We start from the raw sequence: 27,989 nt of genomic DNA, 5'->3' as shown, positions 1-27,989 counted from the left end.
CAGGAAGAGTTAAGTAATAACTGTTACTCAGCATATTGTAGATAGTTGTAAAGAGGAGTAGGAATCGAATGTGATATACTAAACTAAATTCTCTGTGACATTTATACTGCACTATCGAAATCACTAACAAGAACCGCTATGCGATGGGATCTGATCTGGAACATACCCTGTCACTAGACTGAACATGAGATACCCTTAGTAGGTGCTAAAGTGTCACACTAAATGATCTGCTTGAGTGCACGTACTTGGTCGGTATTTCGCTTAGCGAAATCACATCGACCAGTTCATAATTATACCTCTTTATCAAAGAATCTTTTTGCATTTTAGAGTAGCATCAGGATATTTCAGTCAAATGGAAGAAGTTTATACCGAACAATTGTCTAACGTATCTAAAAATTACAATATGATATGATGTATAATATAAATAATCTAGGACAATTTTCTGCTTCAACAACTCCATGAATTATTCTAATCTCACTATTATAATAATCAATCACGAGTTGTATCTAATCTGATTTCAATCTTCCGACCAAGTCCACTCTACAGTCTGATCTCAAATTTCTAATCGCTCCAAAATTTACATGTGGGTACCGCTCTAGAGTCCTCATAGTATGGTTTCGGTAAGGGAGTTCCGCTCTAGAGTCCTATCCTGGCGATTTGACTCCACTCTAGGGTCCTTATAGTATGGTTCCGGTGAGGGGGTTCCGCTCTAGATTCCTACCCTGGCGATTTGACTCCGCTCTAGGGTCCTACTTTTGACCAAGTACGCCATACAGTCCCCCGCTCTACAGTCCTACAGCCCAAATTGTGAGATGTTCAAAATCCTACAATGATTATACTAGATTAACGTTATTATAGAAAACTAATTAAGGAGTGCTATGTTGCCATGCAGCAGTGAATATGAAGAAATTTAAGCAATATATTATGTCATCATAATTTTGTATAATAGGAAGCAAGTATTTCAGGTCATTTGGTGAACTGTTATGTAATACTAATATACAGGTTCATCGAGATATCAATGAATATTATTTTTAAGAGGCTACCCATTCGAAACACAGATCATTATCAATCTTGTGAAAATGTTTAAATTTCAAAACATTCTACATGAACACGGTCCCGACACGATACATCTGTACACATCATTAACAAATAATATTTTAATCGAGTTGGTAATGTTACAGTTTTCCACTGTTAATTTGGATATCCGATTGACTGGGAGCATTCAGTCGACTGTCCTCTCTGTTATACGGTGTGTAGCGTGTACTATGCCATACTGCCCGGTCACTTGTCCACAATCAACCAAATCATCATATCATATTGATATACATTGAACGTAATTATAATCAATAATGCCCATTGCTAGGGATATTTTGAGGAATTTAATGGGTGAAAATAGATGTTGTAGTACAATAAATAGAGATAAAGGTGGACAGTACTAGTGGGGTGCAGAAAATTCGTTAAATTAAATTCTCAGTTCAAAGTTTTAAAATTTCATATTTCGAATGGCATAGAATGGAGAAAAATGGCATAAAATTCATCAAATGGCATAGAAATTTCATGGCATAAATGGAAATTTTGTTTGGCCAATTCTCCATTATGCCATTTATGCCATTGGCACCCCCCCCCCCCCCCTGTATAGTATCCAAATAACAGTGTGTTTACATTTTTAAAATGCACAATATGGCAAAAAAAATCAAATAATTAATCCATTAAAATAGTAATTAAACAGCTAAAGATAATGAATTGTTTGATACAACATTCTGTCTGATTATTTTTCAAAACGTTATTAATAAATCAAAGCGGTTCGTGAAGGGACTTCTTGATTTGACAGCTAAACTATAAAAATATAACAGATACACTCGACACTTCTTAACAAGAAGTTCTTGTATAGAGGAGCGCTTCTCTATCCAGACGTAGCATATCAAAACAGAGATTAATATGATAGTTAGTAGCATAGATTATCAGGTTACACAGCAGGAGCACTTGAAGCGTACGGCGGGGGTGCTTCAGGTGCGTACTGTTGAGCGTTAGGGGCGTACTGTTGAGGGGGCCCAGCGGCGTCAGGGGCAAACTGTTCACTATCACTGACGTACATTTGAGGGGGTCCAGGCGGGTACAGTTGAAGGGGTTGAGGGGCGTACTGTTGAGGGAGGTCAGCAACGTATTGTTGATGGGGGTCCAGGCGGGTACAGTTGAGGGAGGTCAGCGGAGTACTGTTGAGGGGGTCCTGTGTCGTACTGTTGTGGAGGAATGTAGGATGAAGGAGCTTGAGTGACTGGGTTTTACACCACTACTTCTACAACTTGAGTTGTAGATGTCTTGCACTGTTGTCGTTCTTGGATGAGAGCACAACACGGACAACACATTATCGCCAGCCAATCTGCACAGCAATTAGTTGGGATCTTGTGGTTCCTCCGAATATTCGGTCTAATACAACAACACCAGGCACACAGCGAAAATGGACAGAAGAAGAATAGGCAGCCACAGAACGCTCCACAACAACCATCACAGCAGCACCCAGAATCTCGGGCATTCAAACCGAAGGTGATACACGGACAACACCAAGCGAGCAGACACTCTCCACAGTCGTCAAAACATCCAAATAGGCCGTGACTCCATTCGTTGTTCCATTGATTTCCACCCTCGGAAGTAACAAGTATTACTTGCTGACTCATAATCTGTGATAGTGACGATCGTTATCATATTCGTACAAAAAATACTTTACTTTATCATAATGATAAGATTTTACGTTTAAAAAAACTTAAACTGCTGTTCTCAATCACAAGATTTTAGGAGAAGATCTTATGATAGAGAATACAAAGGTGGTTTGGAAAATATTACGCTAGTGTTATTCCTACAAGAAGTTGAATTATTATTTTTATTTTTTTAAGAGAGGCTGGGCCAAGATAGCCCACGAGAGGATAGCATTGAGATGCTCTGCCTACCTCTGGGGTGTGGCAACCTTGGGGAAGGTTGCCGGTGAAATCAGAGTGATTGGTGGAGGATGGTGTAAGATGATATATGAGTCAAAATGATACGCTTAAATGCCAGCTGGGTTTGGAAAAGTAAAACGAGACGAGACAGCATATGAGATAATACTTTAAGTCACCCCGGTCTGATCCAGCTCTTCCGGCACAATTAAGCGTTTGGTGCGGTTTGCGAAATTGACAATTGTTGTGATGTGTTGGTTGTCGAATATGTCATTGACAGAGAGGTAGTAGTCCTGGAAATATTGACCTCTAATTTGGGCAATAGCTGGACACTGTCCAAGGAAGTGTGAGACAGTTTCCTCTCCGTCGCCGCACATAGGACAAGCACTGGTGTTTGATTTGCAAATGGTTTGAAGGTGTTTGTTTAAGCCGCAGTGACCCGTGATGAGGTGAACTGTAGTTCTGTAATCTTGTTTGTTGTTGCTGAGTGTAGTGTTGAGGTTTTTGATGATTTTGGCATGCTTGTGGCCGAGTGTCAGTTTGGTGTGTCTGGGACCGTCAGTTAACCAAGTTTCCTGATTCAGTCTGTTGACTTTGTTGTCGATTTGACGCTTGATGTAGGATTGTGGAATTGGACACTTCAAAGTGGAATTATGTTATCAGTATTACATCCCGTGCAATGGACCCCTCGAAACTCGTAGCACAAATGATAAGGAAGAGACATTACAAAAGTAGTTCCTTTGCAATCACATCCATCTAGGATTGATCAGAAATCCGGAGACCAAGGTACATATTTTAAAGGTATTTAATACTCATTACATACTTAGAGGATACTCAATACTCATAACATACACATTATTCAGTACAATACAAGAAAAATAGAACTGGCGCCTAGCGGGAGGTGGTTTGTTATTTCTACAGAACAGCTTTGTGAAGAGTGGGTAACGGAGGGAGTATAAAATGGCTAACGTAATAATATTACGTTGCCATTTTATGTGGATAAGTAGATGGCCCCTAACGGGGGGGGGGGGGGGGGGGGGTACCAATGGCATAAAATAGCATAAATGGCATACGTTTTATGGCATAAATGGACATTTTTATTGGCCAATTCTCCATTTATGCCATGAATTTAGGTCTTCATATTTGACCTTTAGGATGACTTTAAATTCGCAAATTATTATTAGTACTTGAATAAGAGACATTTTTCATGCTTTATAACGCTTGGAATGATCGTTAAAGATTCATATGACAAATAAAGAAAATAGAAATGTATTATATCAAACGGGGGGGGGGGGGGGGGGGGGGTTACCAATGGCATAGAATGTCATAAAATGGCATAAATGGTATACGTTTTATGGCATAAATGGAAATTTTTATTGGCCAATTCTCCATTATGCCATTTATGCCATTGGTACCCCCCAATGCACCTAAATTTATCAGAATTTAAAGCCCATAAAAATCCAAATTTTCCATGAAGCATCCTCTAAACGAACTCCTATGAATGTCAGTGTTGCATAGCATAACTATAAGCACTCGCTACACTTTTAGAGGAATTTAGTTGTTTAATGTATTTTACATCTCAATCAAACGGTTTTTTGTAGATATTTCTTTGTTCATTACGTATGGTGTTTTTAATTTTATTATAATTTTCTTGTAAAAATCCTTTTTGACTTTGAGTAGAAATACTTTTTAAATTAGGTCGGACATAACCATTGTAATTTGACTTTTGAACCGTTTAATACTTTTAAAAACAATACCTGGCAAAAGATCTTGTCGGCTTCCGTGACAACGGTGACATGATCAAATATTTTAAAATTTTTGGTCATTCAAACTGATAAGCCCATCAAATTCAATTGTGTTTTTAAAACAAAACAACAAATTTTATACAATGGCAATAATTGACATAGGTACTTGGTTGAAACGAATTAATTTCACCACCTTTAAAATATTTGAATTGCGATTAATCAGGGTACAAATGCGAGTCTCGCTCAACTAAGAATTTAATTATTCGAGTTAAATTTGTTTGAAGACACCCTACTGACGATGGCATGTGCCAGGCACATATTATGATATTAATTTAGGGCAACTGCACGATTGAATATTCGTTCCGTCTACTCCAAACTCACTTTAAATCACTATTGTAATTTAGAATCCCTCCCCGGCCGACTAGAATAATCTTAACTCTCTCGTGATCCACGCCAGATAATTACAATTTCTTGAAAACTTTTGTTCTCAGGACGGCATAATTCTCAGTGCAGTCAGACTTGTCGCCTGCTATTATAGTATTAAATCAATTAAATCATTAACACGTTCAGTTTACAGTGTATACTGACGAGGGGGTTGAAGCCAAGGAAGCGAACGAGGGATTTTGGAAACTCAGCTGGGTCGGATACGGATACGTATGTTAGAGTGCTGGATAGTGGATAGTGGATTGAGGATCAAATTCTAATGCTTCTAGGCGTTAAATCGACTGGTTATTGTTGATTCTATTTAAAACTTCTAAACTTATTATTTTCACTTAAAGATTTTGTTTGATTTAACCCACAATTTTGGATAATTCTGGTGGGGGTTCAGTATAAAATCTTTTTCAATCTTAATTTTAAGATAGGAATTGAATATTGATTGACCAAAAAAATAGAGATCATTATTTGAGGGGAAACTTAAAAGGTAAACCAATAAATCCTGTCATAACTGATACTATAGAAAAAGAATTCATCGTGCTTCTCGAAAATGATATTATTGACATACATTTTTAGTAAACAAAATTACATCTTTAAATAAAAACAAGCATAGTGGCAGCAGAAGCAAACTTTATGAATGAACATAAATGAGATACTGACAAAATGTATAGTTTTTAACACTAACAATAACATACACCCGGAGCAAAAGTGACACGGTGTAAAATGCGCGGTGTACAGCATGAAGATCAATAAAATTATATAAAATAGGAAAAGGGTTTCCAAGAGAAGTTGACACAAGTAACGTAAATTAACAGGAAAGTAAATCATTTATTTATTAATCATTCTAAAAATTTAATTTCACCACAAACGCTTATCTGTCATATATATTGGATCACGGTAGGTCCACGGGATCGTTAATGGCCCGCCATATGTGTCATAAGATCATCCGTTCCCATACTTTTCTCGTCATCAAAGTCTATGTGTCTGGTTTGACAGAGATATCTCGCGAACAGGTTATCCTTTCCCTTCTTCAGGGTTTTGTTCCTAAGCAGCAATGGATTCTTGCAGGGTTTAGTGATAAGATTGAAAACAATATACGGAATGTTGAATGGAAACAGGAAGGGCATGCCGTGCCCCTCCACGTTGGTGACGGAATTATACTCCATGATGGACTCAAACTGAGAGTACCTCCAGCTTGCGAACTTGCCCTCGTTTACTCTGGAGTAAGCACCACACATGATAGCAATGAGCAGGTTCATGCACATTATCCCCAGCAGAACCTCGTAAATAACGAGGAGAAAGCCCACACATACGGACATGGCGCTATCTAGAGAGTTGTAGAGGTTCTCTTTCCGGATATTGTATAAGCCTCCAAACAAGTTCCATACAAGGGAGATTACTGTGCTGCTGAAAGATTGAAAAGAGAAGAAACCATCTTTATCATCACTTCCGTCAATCTCATTAACTATCCGGTAACAAGACGAGATGCTTAGCATCGGAACTGTGAATCCGATCAAAAAGAACCCAAATAGGAACATGACTCGTGAGATTTCCGCAAACATTTCCCTTATGGCTCGAAGCAAGGGCCCAAGACCAGGAACATGGATTGTGGAGAACTGCAGGAGGTGAACCAAGGAAACCACAGCTGCAGTGCAGTAGAAGTAAATCGTAAGCATCAACCCTCGTGCAACCATCCGGTCGTGGTCAATACGATGATAAAGACCAGATACTTTAGAAGAGATGGATGCTTGAAGCTTGCAGATCATCCCCGTTAGGAGCAGTAATGTCAAAACTATATCGTTCAGGTTTGAGAAACTGTTAAAGTATTGTTTCAGCTTGGATTTAGCCATGGTACCCTTTTTATGATATGCTTGGTACCACTCTGTGAGGATCCTGGCAACAATGCATACCCACAAGCACCACTCGGACCCGGGTGTGGATGGGGACGGCAGTTTCACCAGGATACTTCCATCATCTTCCACTTTGAAATGGGAGCTGTTAGAAGCTGTAATGTTTCCTGATTGCAGCTGGAAGATAAGAAGGTGCACTGGTTTAGGGTCAGGGATTGTGGTAACGATAACGGTTAGCAACAGACCGAAGAGGATCGTGTAGTTGAGTATATCTGCTAGGTAGGAACTGAAGGGAGAAAAGAAAACAATTTCCACTGTTTTTATTCTTTTTTCTGCCCAGCTGGAGAATTTTGAGAAGAGAACTAGTGGCAGATAAAAAATGTTCCAAAAGAAAAACTCCATCGCTCTTCCTAAGCCGTTAAATGTCTTGGTGAATTTTCCTCCTGTTTTTTCTGACCAAACTTCTGACCTCCAGAATCTTTGCCAGACAACTTTCTGGTACATTTTAGAAGCAACGAGTCCCTTGTTCTTTGATTTCAACACATCAATGAACATGGTTTCGTCGTTTAAGCTCATCAGTTTGGAAACCTCTAGGGGTGTTACACAGACTTCGATGAGCTTTATAGCAAAGTCCCTGGGTATTTGCTCCAGCATTTCCATTTTCCTGTCGTAAAGACAGTTTTTATCGTTCTCCATCTGAGCGTATTCTAGAAGGTGATATTGCAGTTTCAGTGCAGTCCTCATGGGATCTCTACGCGCTTTCAGGGCCTTCACTGAGACCATCTTCTGGAGCAGGAGTATGGGGGAGTAGATGTTATTTCTGTCTTCTCCGTATGGAGAACTATTGACGATTATCTCCAGCAAGCCCACCACATATCCTAGATAGTGGGAATCCTCAGAGAACCTTTTCGTGTGAGCATTGTAATTGTTTATCCATCCTATTGGGTCCTTTAAAAAATCCAATCTAACTCCCTTCCCCTCGATCAAAAGCTGCAAATTAGGCTTAGAACCTAGAAGTTTATTCAAAACTTCATGATCATGTTCAGCTTTTTTAGCAAAACTTATCATATGCTTGGTAAAATGATCATCGTTTTCATCATTTTCGTCAGATGGATATCTAAGTCGCACTTTTGAGTTAAACTGGGGAGTGGCACTCACCAACTCTAAATTGCGTTTCGGACCCCCGTTCGTCGATACTTTCTTGTGTGCAGAGTGAACCGCAACAAAATTCATTTCAACCTTAAAATAAAGCTAGAAATAATTTGGTTAGTGAAAATAACAATTAAATAACGCGAAATCAAAATATTTATAACATCATGCCACAACTCCCAATATGTGACACTATAGAAACTACGGTCTGTACGTTAATCAGCAAAAAAAACCAGCTTCGACAAAACAAGAATTCTATTTCTCGTACAATGTAATTACCGACATAATAAAATGTGACCAATGACCAATGATAATAAGTATACTCTAACACTCGACCTGGATATTTGACCATCAGTATCACGTGCAAAGACATTGCATATTTAGCAATCAATCTCGAATCAAGCTATCAATTCAGAAATTAAATTAACATCAAAGCGTCAATTAAATTGAAACATTTAGCATGACATCAAAATGCCATGACCTATTGATTCAAATAATGACAGATCATACCTCTCATTGTAATACTGTAACATTGTAATACCAAGTGTAACTCATCTTCATCACTTTAAAATGCCTAGTCAAAAATGTCAGAGCCCTGCATCAATTACAATAACCTAGTTCTTTCATTCAAATTTCTGATTGTTTCTGAATATACTCAGTGAAGACAGATTGTAATGGAAATAAATAGCTGAATAACGTATCGACATTTCTACGTCATACTCATATTCTGAAATTAATTCTGAACTATCAAATCATGAGACTCTATAACACTACACGAATCCACCAGATTACAATAACCTAGTTAATAGCTGCCCCAATTTGGGGAGAAAGTCAAGTTTTTCATTTCGATTTCCGTTTCGATTTCAAATTGAGAGTTGAGCGAAATCACGATGGGGGGCCGGGGGTGGTACACTACACTTTTTTTACACCATACATGAGAAAAGGGAAGTGTGTAGTGTAAAAAAGTGTAAAAAAGTGTAGTGTAAAGTAGCCTAAAATAGCCTAAAAGGCGTTAAAAAGTGTAAAAGGCTATTTACTACACCATACATAAAAAAAGGCAAAAGTGTAGTGTAAAACATTGTAAAACAGTGTTCTACCAGATTCCGGTGGAAATAATTTTATCCCAGGCCACAAATTGATCAAACAATGCGCAAATTCTTGGATTAATTCATTCGTACGTGTCGTATGCCGTCTAGAATTGACTTCGTATTTACTGTTAGACATAATTGACATTCAATAAGAAGCAGCGAGCAGTCGACACTTGGACATATTAATAATGATTATTATAGAATTTTATGCAGCATTATTAAACAAAGGTTGCAGATAAATTCAGATTGCTAGGATAGAATAGTTAACTTTGAGCACTGGAGCAAATGAACATTTTGAGAAAACGGAGCAAAAATTTGTCTCATTCAAGAGCCGGGCTTATCACGGCATCACGCCTGCAGCACAAGGCACAGGAGGGCCAAAGTGCAAAGAAGTTAGCAGCAGAGAGCAGCAGTAAGCAGCAGTTTCTTTGCACTTTGGCCCTCCTGTGCCTTGTGCAGGCATCACGCATTCACGCATGCGCTGCACAAGGAGGAACTATGGACTAGACAATGTAAAATATCTTATCATATCACGATCACAATGCACAATGGCTAATGCCGCCCGACTAGTTGAATAACTGGTTGAATTTTGTAAACTGGATTAGTTTAACAAGAGGTTAAGGTTTCCAAAGATCATGTCGTTTATTACTTTTAGGTGTAGTTCATTTTGAAATTTAACAATCTCAGGTTTAAACAAGTTATTCGACCAATTATTCGGCCAATTATTCGAAGAGTAGTTCGGCATGACATGACAAATGAGCAACCATCAGAGTTAAACTAAAGACTTTTGTTAAATAATAATGAAACGGTAATTGCGAATTGTTGTAACAATGAACTCACCCATTTGACTATCCGCCGAACAGGCGTAACCACATGTACATCTGACTGCACAATTTGAAATTTTTCTTATTGTCCTCATCTCCAATCTCCACTAACATCATCCTACTTCTACTTCTAGGGAATAGGGATAATGTTTATCATCGAATTAAACTGACAAAGGACAGTTATAACAGGTTTTATCGCCAATTGTATCTTACACGGTTTTAAACTGTACTGCTTAAGCTTGGCACGGCAGGCTTCATGCGGCATTAGGCATGCCATCAAGTCGTCAGTATTTAATGCTAATGTCCCATTTAATTTGTCCTTATAATAGGAATGAGGATATTACATTTTTGTGCATTTGTTTTATGTAATACAGTATTAAATACATCTCAGTATTATGGTGGAGTCGGCATATTGTTGCAATAATAGAAGTTAAGGTAGCAACATCAACCGACCATGCGAATAGCTGTTGTTACCTAATTTTCTTAAAATGTACGGCGCTTCTATAGTCCAAGGTTGAAAAATTTGAGACGTGTTTGGAAACATTTCTCCAACTATTTGATATAAAAGTTTAAATTGTACAATGCAAGTTATAATTGTCGACAACAATGCATCATAATATTACATTGTCATAGGAACTGCGGTCAGTCAAGCTCAGTTTGAGAATTGTTCATTGCTATTAGAAATGCGATACAATGACATGTGCCATTACATCAATTTAAGCTTTTGTGCAAGCCACTTAAGCTGTTGTATAGCGGCCGTGCCGTTATAATAAGCTATAGATAATTGACCTGTACATACAGCTAACTTACATATCTAGTACCTTCAATTAGTCTAGTAAATACCCGAATTATTTGACTTAAACGACTAATAGTAATATTACCCAGGGGATTGTTCCAAAAATACGTAAGACAGGTTTTGGTCGCTTTAGGCATGCCTTAAGAATGTGTACAGACAACATACAGTCTAGTGTAGATAGGATTCATATCAGGTTTTTTCTACCCTTAATTTAAGGCAAAGGTTGTGAATATATGTAATATTATTAGCAGAGGCACGGATCTTTAGACTTAGTGGAATTTCAGTAGCCACAGGGCCAGGGAATGGTAAAGATGATAATACAAAATCTTTGTTCGTTTCACAAACTGTAACTCTTGCAGGATCGGTATATCAAGCGATAATCAGAAAAAGGGTCGTGGTGCTCACTTTCAGTTTAACTGTCTCTAATTTCTTATTAGCAAGTAGGGCTGTCACCAATACAACGTGTAGCCAAAGTCAGCAGAAGTTGATCGTCTCAATTGTTGCTAGGAACACAGTTATTCAAGAAGCTAAACATAGGACCGACTACCTTAATTGTTCTTTGTTCAAAACAATCTGGAAGTAGATGACAGTGTATACTGTATTGTAGCAGATGATATCGAGATATAATAATGCCTTCCTGCCATTAAAATGCTTTATGCCTAATGCGCGCATGCGCTTCGATTAAAGTACGCGCGCGACGCAAGCTAAGCTAGAGCTAAGCTAGAGCTAGCTAGTGCGAACGTACGTGCGTGTGCAATTCTGGAAAATCGCTCTTTTAACATAGCCAAGAATAAGCGCCTTACTGTTATGTTGTAAAAAGTAGGTGTTCCTGAAGGCGATAGTAAGGTAATATCACCCTATAAGTTCGAATGCAAAATAGTGTAAAAGTAAAAAGTTACTTCATTTAATTCTGGTTATTAAGAACTTATTACTGGTGCACTGCCTAATACTACACATTCACTAATCTGGTTTCAATCTGGCTGTAGTTTATGGCAGTTTGTTGAGATTTTGCTGATCAAACATTTTACAGCAACCACAAATATGTTGTTCAGCTCTTTTTACTGACTTGAGACTTGAGAAGTACATCTTAATTAAACTCACGTGGTAAAACCTTAATTAATTTAGATAGTACACTTTAAATAGTGCACTTATTGTACAGTGAGCGCAGCCCTAACAAATATCCACAACCACGCCCATTTGACGTAGAGAGTAATGAGGATGTGTGCACCTGGAGATAGATTACGCAGGTTTGTACTTACTATTGTCGTATTAACGAACATTTTAATTGTCCAGAGTGATTTGTTCAGATATGAAAATTCGGTTAATTTTGTGAATCACTTACTAAAAATAGTGTAATAAAAATTTTGAGATTTCAGTAGCCGTCTTTTCGCGGCCGTGTTCGTTATTGTGATTAAAGCATAAACTTAAACTATGTATTTTTCGGATTCAATGGTTATTTCATGTTTGTTAGGAAGTATAGGAATACGTTTCATATTACAGTTTATAATTTTTAAACATCTGGAAAGTTAGCTGACAAACATAACGCATTACCAGATACATATGATGTCGATTCTTTAAAATTCTACACACAAAACTTCGAGTTTAACACTAATTGCGCTAAAAATAGGATACTTGTAGAGCTTATGTGTAACCTCCTCGTTGCTAAGTTTGACACTTTAACTGTGCACACCCTCGTGTGACACTAGAGCTTTAAATAGTAACACGTTTGTTTCGTTAGATTGATTAATAGTAATACCATAAAATACACATTTAAGTATATTATATAATACGATAGATAGTAAAGCAGTATCTACTATACTCATCACACCGCAGTATGACGTTTCATGAGATATTATCCAACAGATATTACACGCCAGTCTTTAATACAGCAAGTAAAAACCGCAAGAGACTCTGTGAAAAAGTAGCTGACACTGACTTGGTTTTAATTGGTGGTGCAGGCGCGGTTTGTGGTACAATTATAGAGATACATATTCCGTACTATACATTAGCTTGCTACTTCATCAGGTACAATTATAGAGATACATATTCCGTACTATACATTAGCTTGCTACTTCATCAGGAAATCATGATACCATATTATACAGGGCGTACACTGTGTGCACATTACAGGTTAGTACTTCTAGTATTACATATATATATACAGTTATTTTGCTGAAAGTATCAACTAAATACACACTCTCAGCTGAGAAAGTGTCACGCTAGCCTGCGCTGGTGAACATTAGAAACACTTTGTGTATAATACACAGAACATCAGTCTACTAACGAGTTCAAGTCCCCTCGGTTTGTAGTCCTCAATATATTTACATATCGGTAGTAACTCATTTGTACGGGTGCAATTTATACTCTCTACATTAACACCAAATTAACACTAAATTAACACTAAATAACACTAAATTAACACACTAAATCTTAACTATTAGTTAAGATCACTCAACAAGTCAACACTGTGACGCTCCATAATATGTAAGCTGAGATCCGGAGAGTCTTCCTTTAGGAACACTAGGAGTAAGGACTCACTACGAGGATACATACCAGGATTTAATTTTATTCAAAAGTATATAAATACCCTAAATGTTTCACACAGTTCCGGTCTAAACCAGGATCCTCAGTTGCATTCTTCCCGCATAAATGTCGCGTAATTTTGTGAAATACGCATTAATTGGCTGTGTGTTCCTGTGTTCAATGTAAGCTCCTATGAAATAACGGTGTAATTTGAGAGCGAACAGACGAGTTGTATTTACAAAGGATAATATAAGCAAAGTAAGTAAGAGTCTCCAACTGGGAAGGGTGTGGTTTTACAGGGTGTATTACACTGTGTAATGTGTTTTAAGACAATGCATAATTTGTAGGCAAATATTTAGTTATATAAGGTGGTGTGGGTGACCGACAACTGAACCCGATTGAACCTAGTTTCCACTAACCAATCAGCTTAGTTGGTTAGGGTTAGGGTTAGAGTTAGGGTTAGAGTTAGGGTTAGTGTAAATTATCTAAATTGGGTTCAGTTGTCCGGTAACCGGCGAATTCTAACATTCTTAAATAGTGACAAGAATCAAGACTCACTCAATTTAAAATTTGGGTAACATCCAGTGTATGATCGTTAATCATGACCTCGGATTGTTGGCGATGAGATCACACCATCAGGATGGAGACTGTGTCACATAGTAGCAGACAAACTGTTGTACTTATTGTTTTAAAAACAACTCTTAAGAAGCGTGGGTACCACGTGACGCTTGGGAAACAAGTGTTGAGCTTATGTACAGTACAGCTTACATACGCGAATGTGTTGTTTCATTACATAGTGCGGTTTTTTTAATTTGATGAAGAATATAAGATATCGAGTAATATTAGGCTATCGATCATATTATATAATGTATTACAGCAAGTAAACCAGTACTCAGTCAATCGTTTGCTAGCCCAGAATACATGTTAATAGTTTTATATACAGCAAATGGGAGAACAACCAGGCCTCCTTAACGGCTAACACAAGCTGACACGTCACAGATCATTCCGGAAGGTTAAAGGCCAGGAGCGGGAGGTCATTGGAATGTTTTGAGTGCACTCTTTATATGGGCATCACGTGTTGAGGGTGTCAATGATGCGGCTTGATGCCTCCCACCATATTAAGGAATTTTAACAATTTAACCTTGTACACACGGTGACCGTGGTCTTGTATCACCGTTACTTGATGGGATACTGTTAAAGATTTGGAGCGGGACAGTGTTAAGGTGGGTAACTAAGTAGTGGACAGAAAAACGTAACCACATTTACCACATTTACCACATTTACCACATTAATCCAGAGGATATCACCATTTTACCTTCACACAGACATCGAACGCTGTAAGAAGATGATGATCAGACCTCATTATTTACCACATTTACCACATTTACCACATTTACCACATTGCATCATACTAGAGCTGAATGGTATCCACATTCTGCCACATTGACTGCAATAAACACAATACAACACAGTGTCGACTAAATTAGCCATCTATCATCATCATTGTATCAATAATTGTGTTATGTGTCCGGTTATTGTTCTTCCATCAATTTTAATCGGTTATATTCACATTACACACTAAACGTTCTAGCTATGTAGTACATTGTGATTAATAATGGGTATCATGAGTGTTTCTGAAGCATCCACGTGTAGATTTGAGATGTGTGTGTGGTTGGAATGGTGAATATCTGAAATTGCAACTATAGAATGTGCAGTAGTGGTGTGTGAATATCTGAAATAGTATGCAGTATGTGTGTTGTATCCTGTACGTGTGGTAATTAACGTAATGTTACTGCAACAGAGTGGGATATAGAGTGTTCTTTATAGCACTTAGCTGCCTAGTGCCTTCCTCATACATCATACAGTATACAATATACAATATACATTAACAGTGAGTAGGTGTGTTTTAGTGCGCAATAGCCGATAGGGCTGACTCAATTCAACAAATTACTCAAAATAGTATTTGAGATCGATACTATACATCCGTGGTGAAGTGCTATCTGGTGCTATTTATACGAGATTTGATTAGTGGGAGAGGATTTTGATTTGCCCGATTAACATCATTTAATTAAACATCATAACACTTTCTATAATTAATCAGGTTTTTGGGTACCGGGCCATCCTGGTTACCCTGCTATGGGCCGTTCCCTGGCTTATGCAGGTCGTTTACCCATATCATATACTTTCTATAATATCAGATATATAATAGTGGACCTCAGCAAGATATTATCTATTATATAATAACACATTATATATCATTTAACACTAGGATCTGTACTACTAATTTTAAATGTGGTGTAACAGTGGTGTTATCTGTAGCAGAATAATATGGAAACCTAACATTATTAAAGTAAGGATTAGGGAACTATGCAGATATTCATGGCGGGTAATGCCCACACGTGCAGATTATGTGATAATGTACTTTACAACTGTCTACTAATAATGTAATACGATACACATATAGTTATACATTTGTTGTATTATTACTGCTAATGTAACTTTATGAAGTGTACACTATATGTTTTAGTTTTTGGTATAATTTAATGCATTTTCGAGTTTCAACTACGTATATCAGTATTTTATTAATTTTACGCTGGTATCCATAGCTTGAATAATGGTCAGAGTAAAACGCAAATAAAACATAGGATAAAAACAAATAAGTAAACAATTTTAATAGTACTGTCAACAAGATAGGATCACTGCATAACATTTTTCTGTTTAGTGTTTCTAAATTACCCACGCAAACAGCTCTAATAAGCAAAACAAGTAAACACAACTTTCAGCAATCTAAGTGTTTCAAATTCTTGACATTTTTCAAATTCTTCAAATTCTGATACATTTTAAACTCCAATTTCCATACAGTTGATGATAAGACCGGGTGTAAATCGTCTCATCAAGTTCCGGCACATGACTTATACCTTATTTGATAATAACCTTATTAGCAGGGTAGTGTAAATTCCACTCTGTCTTAAGAGTAGGCAAATTGTTGGATCACATTATTCTTACACCCACAATTTAATCGTTTCCTTTTATCATCATCCCGAGAAACGTGTTGAAGGTTGACACGACGTACGGATCAGAGAAAAGTTCCCTTTAGTGTTACATGATGGCACTGCACGTCACGGCTTCAAGAAACACGACAAAATGTACTGCTTTCTTGAATCTTGACAGATCACTTGCGTATCGAGTTAAATGTGCCAAAACCTTTTAAAATGATTTAAACATGACAGATGATCTGATAAATGTTAGTTAACATTAAACATACACCTCAGAACTGAAGATCGTGCAAGGTACCAAAACCATGAATTTTCCATTAATAATTAAGCCACTAAGAGGCCCGACGTCATTATAAAGGTTTTCTCATTTGTCACTAAGAAACCAAGTTGGTATTAAGCTCCTCAGTTTAATCATATCAACCACTGCACTGAAACCCTAAACTTTGTTTAACTTCAACATTGTTATAGTTACTAATTGCCAAGGGATATTTTAAATATTATATTTACATTGTCACAAGTAGAAACCCTGTTTAACTTTATATTTATCAACTAACCAATGCAGTATATAATAATATTTCAAGTTTCTATTATATGCAAAATTAGATGACATAATATTAACTTTAATGTTAACTGTACAGACTCAAAGAAATACAGAATACTTATCATTTCATCTCTATCATAAAGTCACGCAAACGTTTATCTTTATTTGTCAACTTCAGTATGAGATTATTAACTCACTGTCGGCTGTCGAATAAGTTACTTTTGAACTACACAAAGCTTTACTGGTCTAATGAAATTGTAGATATCTTTTGTTCAGTAAATCCAGCAGCTGACGCAAAATGTAAATATCAATTCTTTTGATTTAAAAAGGAAATGAGCGTGTGTGTATTGGCTTGACACAGTTATGCAAGCCCAACATGTCTGTAGGAATGTACTTCACAAAAATTCAATTTTTATGGCTTGAGCGGCATTGTTACAAGGGCATATTCTGGAGCTTAATACCACCAGGCTAGGTTGTGCGGTATTGCCATTCAGTAGCACTTAAGAACTATCGATTCGTGAAAAATCTTAAGTTTTGCATACTGTGTAGTACACATTGTGTACTAAGACTTGTGGAGACATGCACACTGTATGCCAACGGACAATCCATCAAACTTATTTCCTATCTAAATAATTACACAAAATAGAAAAAAGAATTGATGAAATCACCTATTTACATATTACTAAAATGAGCTGAATCTTCAAAGTAATTCGAAGGAATCTCAAACATCTTGGAGTCATGCTCGGCTTCCCTATAAGACTGAAATGTAACTGTAGCAGCAATTGTGGGCAGAACAGGTACCTCTACCTTTACTGGAAATCCAGGGGGAATCTTCATGTTTATAAAGTCTTTAAGTTTACTGAAATGTTTGAATGGAGCCATTACTTCCAAAATACTGAGCAGTATTTCCACTTTGACAGGGAAATCTTCCGTCATCCAAATACTAGCCTTCAGAGCCTTCTTGTCCTGTTTCAGGAGAATAGGTCTGCCTATGTGCCTACCTTTCTGTTCAGGCTCCAGAGGGGAGTTGAGGTATTCCTCCCATGTTATTTCTGGTTTTTGAGGGGGAATTAAGGAGCCCCGACCTCTAGGTAACTCCTCCTGTTGTTGTAACCATTGTATTGATCCTTTACTGATACTTTCCAACGCAGCTTTATTCTTCAGGACATCTTCTTTAGACAAGTGCTCTCTTCTTTTGCGGGAGTTCAAAACCATGCCGTTAACACCAAACACAGAGGTTTCAAAGTCACCAACCTCTTCTGACTTGTCGTGTTTGTAGACCCAGCCTCCTTGAAGTCGGGCAAAGGTGATGGGTTTGGTGGATATATTTGCGGATACTATATCGCTTGACATAAGGATGTCCACTTCCTCCTCTATATCTTTATCAGTTTCAACAGCAGAAATGTGGGAATATTTTTTAGCTTTATTGTCCAAGACATACATTTCACGCTTTTTGCGCCCATTAGAGCTTGTAATGACTTTTTTAGGGGAGCCATGGAAAATGAAACTTAAATCTCCCCTCTGCCATCTCATGTCATGAAAATCCATTAATGTACTATCAATTCTGACATCAGAATTCCGCTTAAACAGTTTGCAAGTATCAGATGGCAAGAATCTTGATATCAACGGGATCCAACTATGAAAATCCCATTTTATCTCAACATAAAAATCAGGGATTCCTGCCAAGGCATTTGTTAAATCTGGCTGCTTTTCCTCTATTCGTACCCTGCTCTGCTTCTTAAGTTTCCTCAAGCACATAGTAATGATCTCACGGTCCCCAAAACTAATGGATTCCGCTAAACAGTTCCAACCCAAGTTGTTCTTCAGAGCAACAGGGGCATCATGCGTAAGTAAAAGCTTTGTACATTCCTTGTGACCAAGCATGATGGAGAGGTGAAGTGCGGTATTACCATGAGGATCTTTTTCTGCAATATCATAAATTTTCTCTTTCAATAAATCAATCAGTTCGGTTATGTTATTGTGGAAGACTGCTTTGTGAAGAATGTAGCTTTCCACATCATAGAAGATCTCCTCTCCAGAGGCTTCTGAGTCGGAGTCAACATACTCTAGCTCCACTTCTGGCATCTGTGCCCCCTTCTCACATTGCCATAATCCTAAGGTTGAGAGAATTTTTATTAAGCAAGAAAAATATCCACATAATTATCAACATAAATATTAATGAAATAATTTCAATTTGGAACACAATGCCATGTTAAATATATTTTGTTGATAATAATGGAATAAATTTATTATAATATAACTTATATTGCAGTATTATGTAATTAAAAACGATTACAAGACATCTTATTCCAAACCTAAAGCTAAATAATTTAGCACTTGTTCCCTAAAAGTTTTGAAATCTCTGATCTCTGGTGACAATTCTTGAAATCTATTTGTTAGTTTGTTTTCCACTTAAATGTCATGTTATTCAACTATATGTGACTGTAATCTTAATGGGAACTGATTGAGACAATTCATCACAATTGTATGCAGTCATCAGTGAATAGACATCGGTAGTTTGGGGGGGAGCTCGATGCGCCCCCCCCCCCCCCCCCCCCCAGTCTGTAGATTCACGATAGGACACCCAACAAAACTGCCAGCCAGCTCCCACGAGCCGCCTCTGATGCAGGGAGATAAGAAGCTGTTATGGCACCCCGTGCCAATAACTTGTACTCCGTTTAATGGATCTAAATTGTATATATTAACCATACAACACAATTGATTTAATTAAAAGGGTCGGATAAAAATCTATTTTCCTATTTACTATTTAGCAAACAGGATGATACAAATTTTACTGAATTTTAAATTTTCCTACCACTGGTTGCTAGGTGGCTAGAACTTTAAAATCATAAAACTCAGGGGCGGCTCGTGTGGGTGTCAAGATGCACCCATGCAACTCAGCTCATTCTGTGAGACATTTCAATATTTAAAATTTAATACTCATCCGGCAATTGGTTAGATTTAATTAATACGCACGCAGTAAAAGTTGCGCATTTAAAACAGTTGTAGAGGGGTTCACGTTCAGATTAGCGTTATGAATCGAGCACTCATAATTGAACGCCTGCTGCCCTGCTTGTTGGTGCTGAACGCCTGCCTAATACAAAAGACCCATCATGTAGCCTTTTGAACCCACATTTTAGCCTTTTAACCCGACATCAGTTTTCGAGACATGCTTTCAAGTCCCGAGATAAGACTGTGAGGACCCAAAATATTACTTGAGTACCCCAAATCAAATTTTTGATTCGGTTTGATTTGTTAAATACAGTTTTGCCTAAAAGATTCTTGAGATTTCCGGTTGATATCTGGATATATATAAGCCCGGTCGGTTCCTTTTATTAAATTAAGTAATGAGTTACTTTGAAATCCACTGTAAATATTCGATAATTAAAAAACTAGAGAAAGTAGCTCAAACAATAGCACACAAATAATTTCAGCAATGGTCATCGTACAGCTGTAAGGTTAAACAATGAACACCTTCAAAAATACGTGGGTACAGAGGAAAGAAGATGAATAACAAACAGGAGACCATTCTATCAGAAATCTCATTCAATCTCATCCCTGCCCCTAATGATGGAGTAGATCATGTGTTTTGAAAATAATTGGTTGTCGCTAAATCTTATTCAGACAGGTTGACACTGTGCACAGGAGGGGCTAAGTGCAAAGAAACTGCTGCTAACTGCTGCAAACTGCTGCTCACTGCTGCTCACTGCTGCTCACTGCCGCTAACTGCTGCTCACTGCTCACTGCTGCTCACTGCTGCTGTCGCAGCAGCAGTGAGCAGCAGTGAGCAGCAGTGAGCAGCAGTTAGTAGCAGTTTCTTTGCACTTAGCCCCTCCTGTGTGTGCTGTAATAGCCCATTTAAGGCTAAGTATGACCTCCTTTGTTCAAGAAAGGGTGACTAACTGGTCCAAGGTTAAGCAGAGTGGTGACTTTTAGTTTACTAATTAGAGAAGGACTAGTAGTACAAAAAATAAGTTCCTAAGGCATTACACATCACACATTACAAAACTCAACTTTTCAAACTGAGAAATGAGGGTAAAACGCACTAGGAGAAATTAAGAGGGCATGGGTGCAAAAAACTAAACAAAAAAACGAGAGCAATAAATAATTGATTGAATTCACAATATTTGTTACTCGAAAGATGAATTAAAAATAGTTTTAGAATTCTGTCAACATATAATTGTCGACAAAATAGCTCAGTAGTATTCAGTCATCATGCAGTGGCATTATATAAAAACCACTGTTCTATTCACATCATTAGTATAGCTGAAAAGGGACGCCTCTTTGCCGAAAATGATGCCCTTATATTGAAATACCAATGATTCATTTAATTATATAATATATATATAACGAAATGATTCAATTAGCAATACATATATAATAAATATATCAAACATTTATTGTAATATATCAAATATGTATATAATTTATATTATATATTAAATATAATATATATATTTGCTCCCCATTGCATCTGGTCCGAGTCTGTTAGCACAGATCACCTGGGAGTGGTAACACCACAAAACCGTTAATTGCCTGTCAGTGCTATATCACTGGGGGGTCGGTTGCTGTGGCGGCAAGAGGATGCAATTGCTGGGTGGTGCTCGGTGATGCTGTCTTGTGGCAGGGTCATCTGTGTGTCACTCACGATTCACCATTTTGTCCAAGTCTTGGTTGCCCTGTGTAATCGAGCATTTGCTTGGTGATCTTGTCTCTGACATGATCATTTACGGTTTAATTTTGATTCCCTATGGGCTTCAGAAGCTCTGCATGCTTTAACTTTACGTATCGAACCTAACCACCAGCTTGCTGGTGTCTGGACGGAGGCGCGAGCGCTTACTTCTTGATGTCGGTGCTGCCTCTGGATCGGGTGCGAAGGTCCGGCAAACCATCCACCTTAAATCAAACCGCTACAGAAACGTCTACAGTGTCATTCAATAGTATTATACGTGGAGGCGCAGGTGGAGTGATGACGGCGACTAGGCAATGCCGAAAGGACCCTAGTAGCTTGATGTCTGTTTGCAACTCCCGTAAGAGCCGACGTAAACACTGTAAATACAGAATTCCTTCATCAGATTTGTCATTTGTAAACAGACAGTCAAGTATGTCTAATCCTGTAAATATTGTAAAGAATCCTCTCTGTATCAGTACATGGAATGTTACTTCTCTTGTCAGTAATTCCAGTAAGATGTATCAATTAGGAAAAGGTTTTGATGATTCCACACTTGCATTCTACCGTCCTACTGCACTCAGTCCTAGTTAGGTGTCAGCACTACACTACATATACCGGCCTACCATCCCACATCCTCACTTCCACACTTGCATTCTACCGTCCTACTGCACTCAGTCCTAGTTAGGTGTCAGCACTACACTACATATACCGGCCTACCATCCCACATCCTCACTTCCACACTTGCATTCTACCGTCCTACTGCACTCAGTCCTAGTTAGGTGTCAGCACTACACTACATATACCGGCCTACCATCCCACATCCTCACTTCCACACTTGCATTCTACCGTCCTACTGCACTCAGTCCTAGTTAGGTGTCAGCACTACACTACATATACCGGCCTACCATCCCACATCCTCACTTCCACACTTGCATTCTACCGTCCTACTGCACTCAGTCCTAGTTAGGTGTCAGCACTACACTACATATACCGGCCTACCATCCCACACATCCTCGGCTTTGATCAAATAATTTGAGGCACAGTGTATAACACTATAACTATAGTTGGCATTTCTGTTGGACAAAAACGTTTTGGCAATATATTGGCAGTTGGGATAGTGCTAAGCACTCTAAACTATAAAGGTGCATGGGAATGTTGGATTATGGTATGGTTGTCATATTGTTGGTGTGGCGTCCGCAATATTATCAGTCGCCTTTGAAAATCTACTACAGATTTTCTTTCTGTATATCACTATACAGTTCCTCTTTAGAAAAAGTGCATGTGACAAGTAACGAGACAAGGATGCTCTAGGATCAGGAGCGACAAATGATCAATTGTTCTAGACGTGAGGCTTTCTGCAGTAACGGCCCTAGCGAACAGGGGGGTGGTTGTTCGCTTGAGTACTATGATGCGGTTATACAAGTCTGGCAAAACAATTTGTGACCTGCCTATTGGCCGGGCGCCGCCGTAGACTCAACACATGGTGTGTGGGGTATTTACCTCGGGCACACACCTTAATCTCTCGACCGGCGGGTCACACCCAAATCTCCTGCTCCAACTCTTTCAAAGGCTGGTACCCTACTACTACGTGGCCAGAAGGAAATTCTTGTAGGAACTCTTAATGTACGAACAATAAGAGAACAATACAAGAGGGATGAGCTGGGTGTATGCATGAGGGATAGTGGCGTACATATTTTGGGCATTCAGGAGCATCGGGTAGTACATAGCACTGAAATCGAGTATCAAGATCTTGGAAGCTCTCACCTCATAACAACTTCGGCATGGAGAACCAGCAATGGGGCGGCTGCTGGTGGGGTTGGTATTGTCTTGGACAAAAAGACAGTATTCAACTCATTGATTAGTGTATACTCACATGACAGGAGGACGATGGTAGCCAACTTTGCAGGGAACCCGGTCACAACTGTTATTGTGACTTATAGCCCGACAGAGGGGGCGACTGTCGACGAAGCAGAAAACTACTACGACAGCCTTGGTGGTGCCATCGACCAGATACCAGCCCACAACTTACTATTCGTTGTAGGAGACCTCAATGCGCATGTCTCATCATCAGGAAACTGGACATCCTTCCACAAGGGTCCAGCAAACCGAAATGGTAGACTGCTAGAGGATATGCTGTTGGAGCGACAGCTAGAAATCACAAACACCAGATTTCAGAAGCGAAGAGGTAAACTCTGGACATATCTCTCAGATATGAGTCAAAGTAAATCTCAAATCGACTTCATCATTTGCCGGAAGAAATGGCGGAACTCCGTCAAGAACTCCGAAGCATATGGTAGTTTCCACAGTATTGGCTCGGATCACAGAGTAGTCGTAGCAAGGGTAAAGCTTAGTCTACGGATAAGCAAGACGGAGAAGAGGGCTCCGGTTCTGGACTGGTCTAAACTTAAAACTGATATCGCTCTACAAGAGAGGTACACAGTGGAAGTTAAAAACCGCTTTTCCATACTTGAAAAGGATGATCAGACGGCAACAGAAAGGTACCAATGCTTTATTGATGCGAATAGGACAACTTCTCGACTTTTACTACCTGAAAAGGAGAAAAAGAAAAGATGTAAAATCTCAGCGACTCCAAGTGTTGAGATTGCCAGGCTGAAGCTGAGGGAATGTAGCATAAAATACCACTCAGATGCTACAGAAGACAACCGAATAGCTGTTCAAGAGGGCAAACAGAAGCTAGGCGATGCTTATCAAGCAGCCAAAGAGCACCTGCTGGAGGGGCAGGTCCGGGAACTGGAGGAAGCAAGTTGGCAGGGCAGACATGCTAAAAGCTGGACCATGATCAACAAGATCACAGGTAAAGCTCCATCATATACTGGCAAAATCAAGGGAAACTCACCAACGGAAAGGGTTCAGAAATGGAAGGACTATTTTGCTACTCTTCTCGGCTCACCACCGACGGTAGAGAACGCGGAAGAGGATATTGATCCAGTCCACCCACCTCTGAATATCGGAACAGAACCGTTTACGTTGGACGAGTACAGGAAAGCAAAGTCCAGCATAAAGGAAGGGAAAGCATGGGGTGACGACAACATAGCCCCAGAAGTCTTAAAACGATGCGACCTTGATCAAATTGTCTTAGACTTCTGTAACAATGCTCTATTGAAAGGTGAGAAACCAGACCAATGGTCAACTGCCAACATCATACCAATTCCAAAGAAGGGCGACCTTAGCGAACCAATGAACTATCGGGGAATAAGCTTGTCATCCCTAGTTGCCAAGTCTCTAAACAAGATGGTTCTAAACCGGTTGAAGCCAGAAATCGAGACAATTCTGCGTAGAAACCAGAATGGATTCAGACCAGGAAGGTCAACAACTCAACAGATATTGGTACTGAGACGTCTTATAGAGGGTGTCAAGAGTCGGAAACTGCCAGCTGTTCTGACATTTATAGACTTTAAGAAGGCTTTCGACAGTGTACATCGTGGGAAAATGCTAAAGATTCTAGAAGCTTACGGCATTCCAGTCAAAATCGTGCAGCTTATACGGCTCATGTACGAGAAGACAATGGCCAAAGTCCTAACTCCAGACGGAGAAACTGAATTGTTCGAGATACTTGCAGGTGTGTTACAGGGTGATACCTTAGCACCTTACCTCTTTGCAATAGTCATCGACTACTGTATGAGGCAAGCCATAGGCGATGATGCGGAGCGACTTGGACTCACCCTCGAACGTAGAAAAAGCAGAAGAGTGGGGCCCAAGATCATCACCGATGTGGACTTTGCAGATGATATAGCACTTATATCTGAGGACATGGACAAGGCTAACGAGTTCCTGCTCAGAGTAGAATCGGCGGCAGCAAGCGTGGGACTACACATAAACGAAGGCAAGACCAAGGTCATGACACTGAATTATATGGAGGATCGATCTAGCGACCTACAAAGTCGATCCGGGGAAGCCATAGAAAATGTAGATGATTTCATCTACTTAGGCTCCTGGATTGAGAGCACAGATAGGGAGATAAGGGTTAGAAAGGGAAAAGCGTGGGGTGCCCTACATAGACTGAAGGATATCTGGAAATCCAAACTCTCAAAGAGCCTAAAGATTAGATTGTTCATAGCGGCTTGTGAATCAGTACTGCTCTACGGATCAGAAACCTGGACACTGACAAAGGCTCAAGAGAAAAGTTTGGACGGGACATACACAAAGATGTTGCGTATGGTGCTGGGTATCTCATGGAAGGACAAGGTCAGCAATATAACTTTGTATGGTAGCCTCCCAAGGCTGTCAAACAAGTTACGAAGCAGGAGATTAAAAATGGCGGGACACTGCATCCGACATCCTGAGCTACTTGCCAGTGATTTAGTCTTATGGGAACCTACGCACGGTAGAGCACAGCAAGGCCGACCAAGACAAAGCTACTTGTCTATGTTACTGAAGGAAGTTGGGACAAACTCTAAAGAGGAACTGCGAACCCTGATGCGGGACAGGGATATATGGAGGGGGTTTTCTGGCGTAGATCGGACTTAGCTCCGACATAGTAGTAGTAGTAGTAGTAGTATGATTATGGACTAGAGCTCCTTGGGGTAACTGAAACACATATGGCTGGATCAGGAACTCAGACTTTGGACAATGGGGCTGTTTTGGTTTATTCTGGCAGGAGCGATGGAGTACGGAGAGAAGGAGTTGGTGTTGTTCTTTCCAAAAAGATGAAGAATACTGCCCGTTTACATAGCAAACACATCAACATTAGTGTTACAGTTGTGTATGCTCCAACTGAGGATGCAGAGATCAGTTTAAAAGACTCATTCTACAAGGAATTGAATGATGTTCAATCGGGACTACCTGCACATGATATAAAGATAGTTTTAGGAGATTTTAATGCTCGTGTTGGAAGGGATACTGATGCTCACCCTGGTGTTATAGGAAAACACTCATATCACACAGAATCAAATGATAACGGAAAACGGATGCTAGATTTCTGTACTATGCACCAGCTGACGATCGGAGGCACACTCTTTGAACACAAAGATATCCACAAGACAACATGGAGATCCCCAAATGGTAACACCGTCACTCAAATTGACCATATGTGTATTTCGACGAGATGGAGCCATTCTTTGCTTGATGTCAGGAGCATGAGAGGAGCAGATATAAATACTACTCACTATCTGGTAAGAGGATATGTATCTATTAAACTTAAGTGTCCTCAGAAAAGAAAGAAGCGTGTAAGACAGCCTGCTTTAGAGCACCTGCGTGATAGATCTAAGAGCCAGGAATATAATAACAGAATAGCTGAAGAGTACTATAACAACGATCAGGAGCATGGAAACTCTCCTTTAGAAGAACAGTGGAAGAAACTGAGAGATATAATAACTGATGTTTCATTTGAAGTGCTGGGTGAAAGGGGCCGGAAAAAGAGAACAGAACATCTCTCAAGGGATACTAAAAATCTCCTAAAAGAACGAGGGGAGATTAAAAAGAAACCCAGTACTGCTGAGAACCGTGCTAAGTACTCGCGGATTAACGGCCTTGTTAGGCAGAACTGTAAAAGAGATGATAATGCTTGGGCTGTTAGAGTAGCTGAGGAATTAGAAGATGCTGCCAAGCAGGGTCAACAAAGAGATGTTTGGCAGAAAATAAAATCCTTAACAAACAAGAGAGTAAACAGATCTGCGGCAGTGCGGGATAAGAATGGGACACTTATATCAGATCCCGAAGCTCAGTCACATCGCTGGGCCGAATATTTTGAAGAACTCTTGACGCCAGCAGCAAATGCGGTGGATTTCTCTATATTGGATCAGGATGAAAAGTTACTTTCTTTTGAATACCTTAGTAATGATGATGAACCACCGTCCTTGTTTGAAATTGAGGAAGCTATCAAGAAGTTGAAGAACTACAAGAGTGCTGGAATTGATGAAATTTCAAATGAGCAGTTAAAGTACGGTTCTTCTGGACTTCTACCTTGGTTAAAGGATCTTTTTGAAACTGTGTGGAAAAGTGAGGATATTCCTAATGATTGGAGAAAAGGAATAATCACCATCATCCCAAAGAAAGGGGACCTCACATATTGCAACAATAACAGAGGTATAACGTTACGCTCAACTGTATCAAAGTTATTCCAAATTGTGTTGTTAAAAAGACTGAGTAATGGGCTTGAAAAATTGCTCAGAGAGAATCAGTGTGGTTTCAGGAGAAACCGTTCTTGTATAGATCAGCTGTACTCACTTCATTGTATAATACACATTGTATAATACACTCTGTTTCAGGCCAAAGACGCATATCATGAGAATCCTACAGAGGAGAGTAGAGAGGTAGTTAAGGAGTGTAAGGATGCACTTGCAGTGAGCTACAAAGAGGTTGAGGAGGAGACTCTTGTTTCTCGGATCAGGCGGGCTGAGGATGCTGCTGACAGGTGCAAGAATAAGGAAAGTTGGGACCTTATTAATGACATAAATGGCAGGAAAAGCAAGCCATGCAGC

The 27,989-nt window shown here is 39.1% G+C and overlaps 2 protein-coding genes across 2 annotated transcripts; both read right to left on the bottom strand.

Annotated features, from left to right (window-relative positions):
• Positions 1 to 5,598: 5,598 nt before the first annotated feature.
• Positions 5,599 to 8,219, bottom strand: LOC134821325 (transient receptor potential protein-like). Its single transcript, XM_063832055.1, has one exon. The coding sequence runs from the start codon at positions 8,191 to 8,193 to the stop codon at positions 6,025 to 6,027; it is 2,169 nt and encodes a 722-aa protein (XP_063688125.1). The 5' UTR covers positions 8,194 to 8,219; the 3' UTR covers positions 5,599 to 6,024.
• A 7,758-nt stretch (positions 8,220 to 15,977) lies between these two features.
• Positions 15,978 to 18,987, bottom strand: LOC134820786 (ankyrin repeat domain-containing protein 13C-like). The gene has a single exon (XM_063831400.1). The coding sequence runs from the start codon at positions 18,960 to 18,962 to the stop codon at positions 17,550 to 17,552; it is 1,413 nt and encodes a 470-aa protein (XP_063687470.1). The 5' UTR covers positions 18,963 to 18,987; the 3' UTR covers positions 15,978 to 17,549.
• Positions 18,988 to 27,989: the final 9,002 nt, after the last annotated feature.

This window comes from Bolinopsis microptera, chromosome 9, assembly GCF_026151205.1.
Source record: "Bolinopsis microptera isolate Bmic1 chromosome 9, MBARI_Bmic_1.0, whole genome shotgun sequence".
Taxonomy (NCBI): domain Eukaryota; kingdom Metazoa; phylum Ctenophora; class Tentaculata; order Lobata; family Bolinopsidae; genus Bolinopsis; species Bolinopsis microptera.
This window is presented reverse-complemented; position numbering and strand designations above follow the sequence as displayed.

Excerpts from the sequence above, each read along its gene's own strand:
- LOC134821325 (XM_063832055.1), bottom strand. The coding sequence starts at position 8,193 with ATGAATTTTGTTGCGGTTCACTCTGCACACAAGAAAGTATCGACGAAC.
- LOC134820786 (XM_063831400.1), bottom strand. The coding sequence starts at position 18,962 with ATGCCAGAAGTGGAGCTAGAGTATGTTGACTCCGACTCAGAAGCCTCT.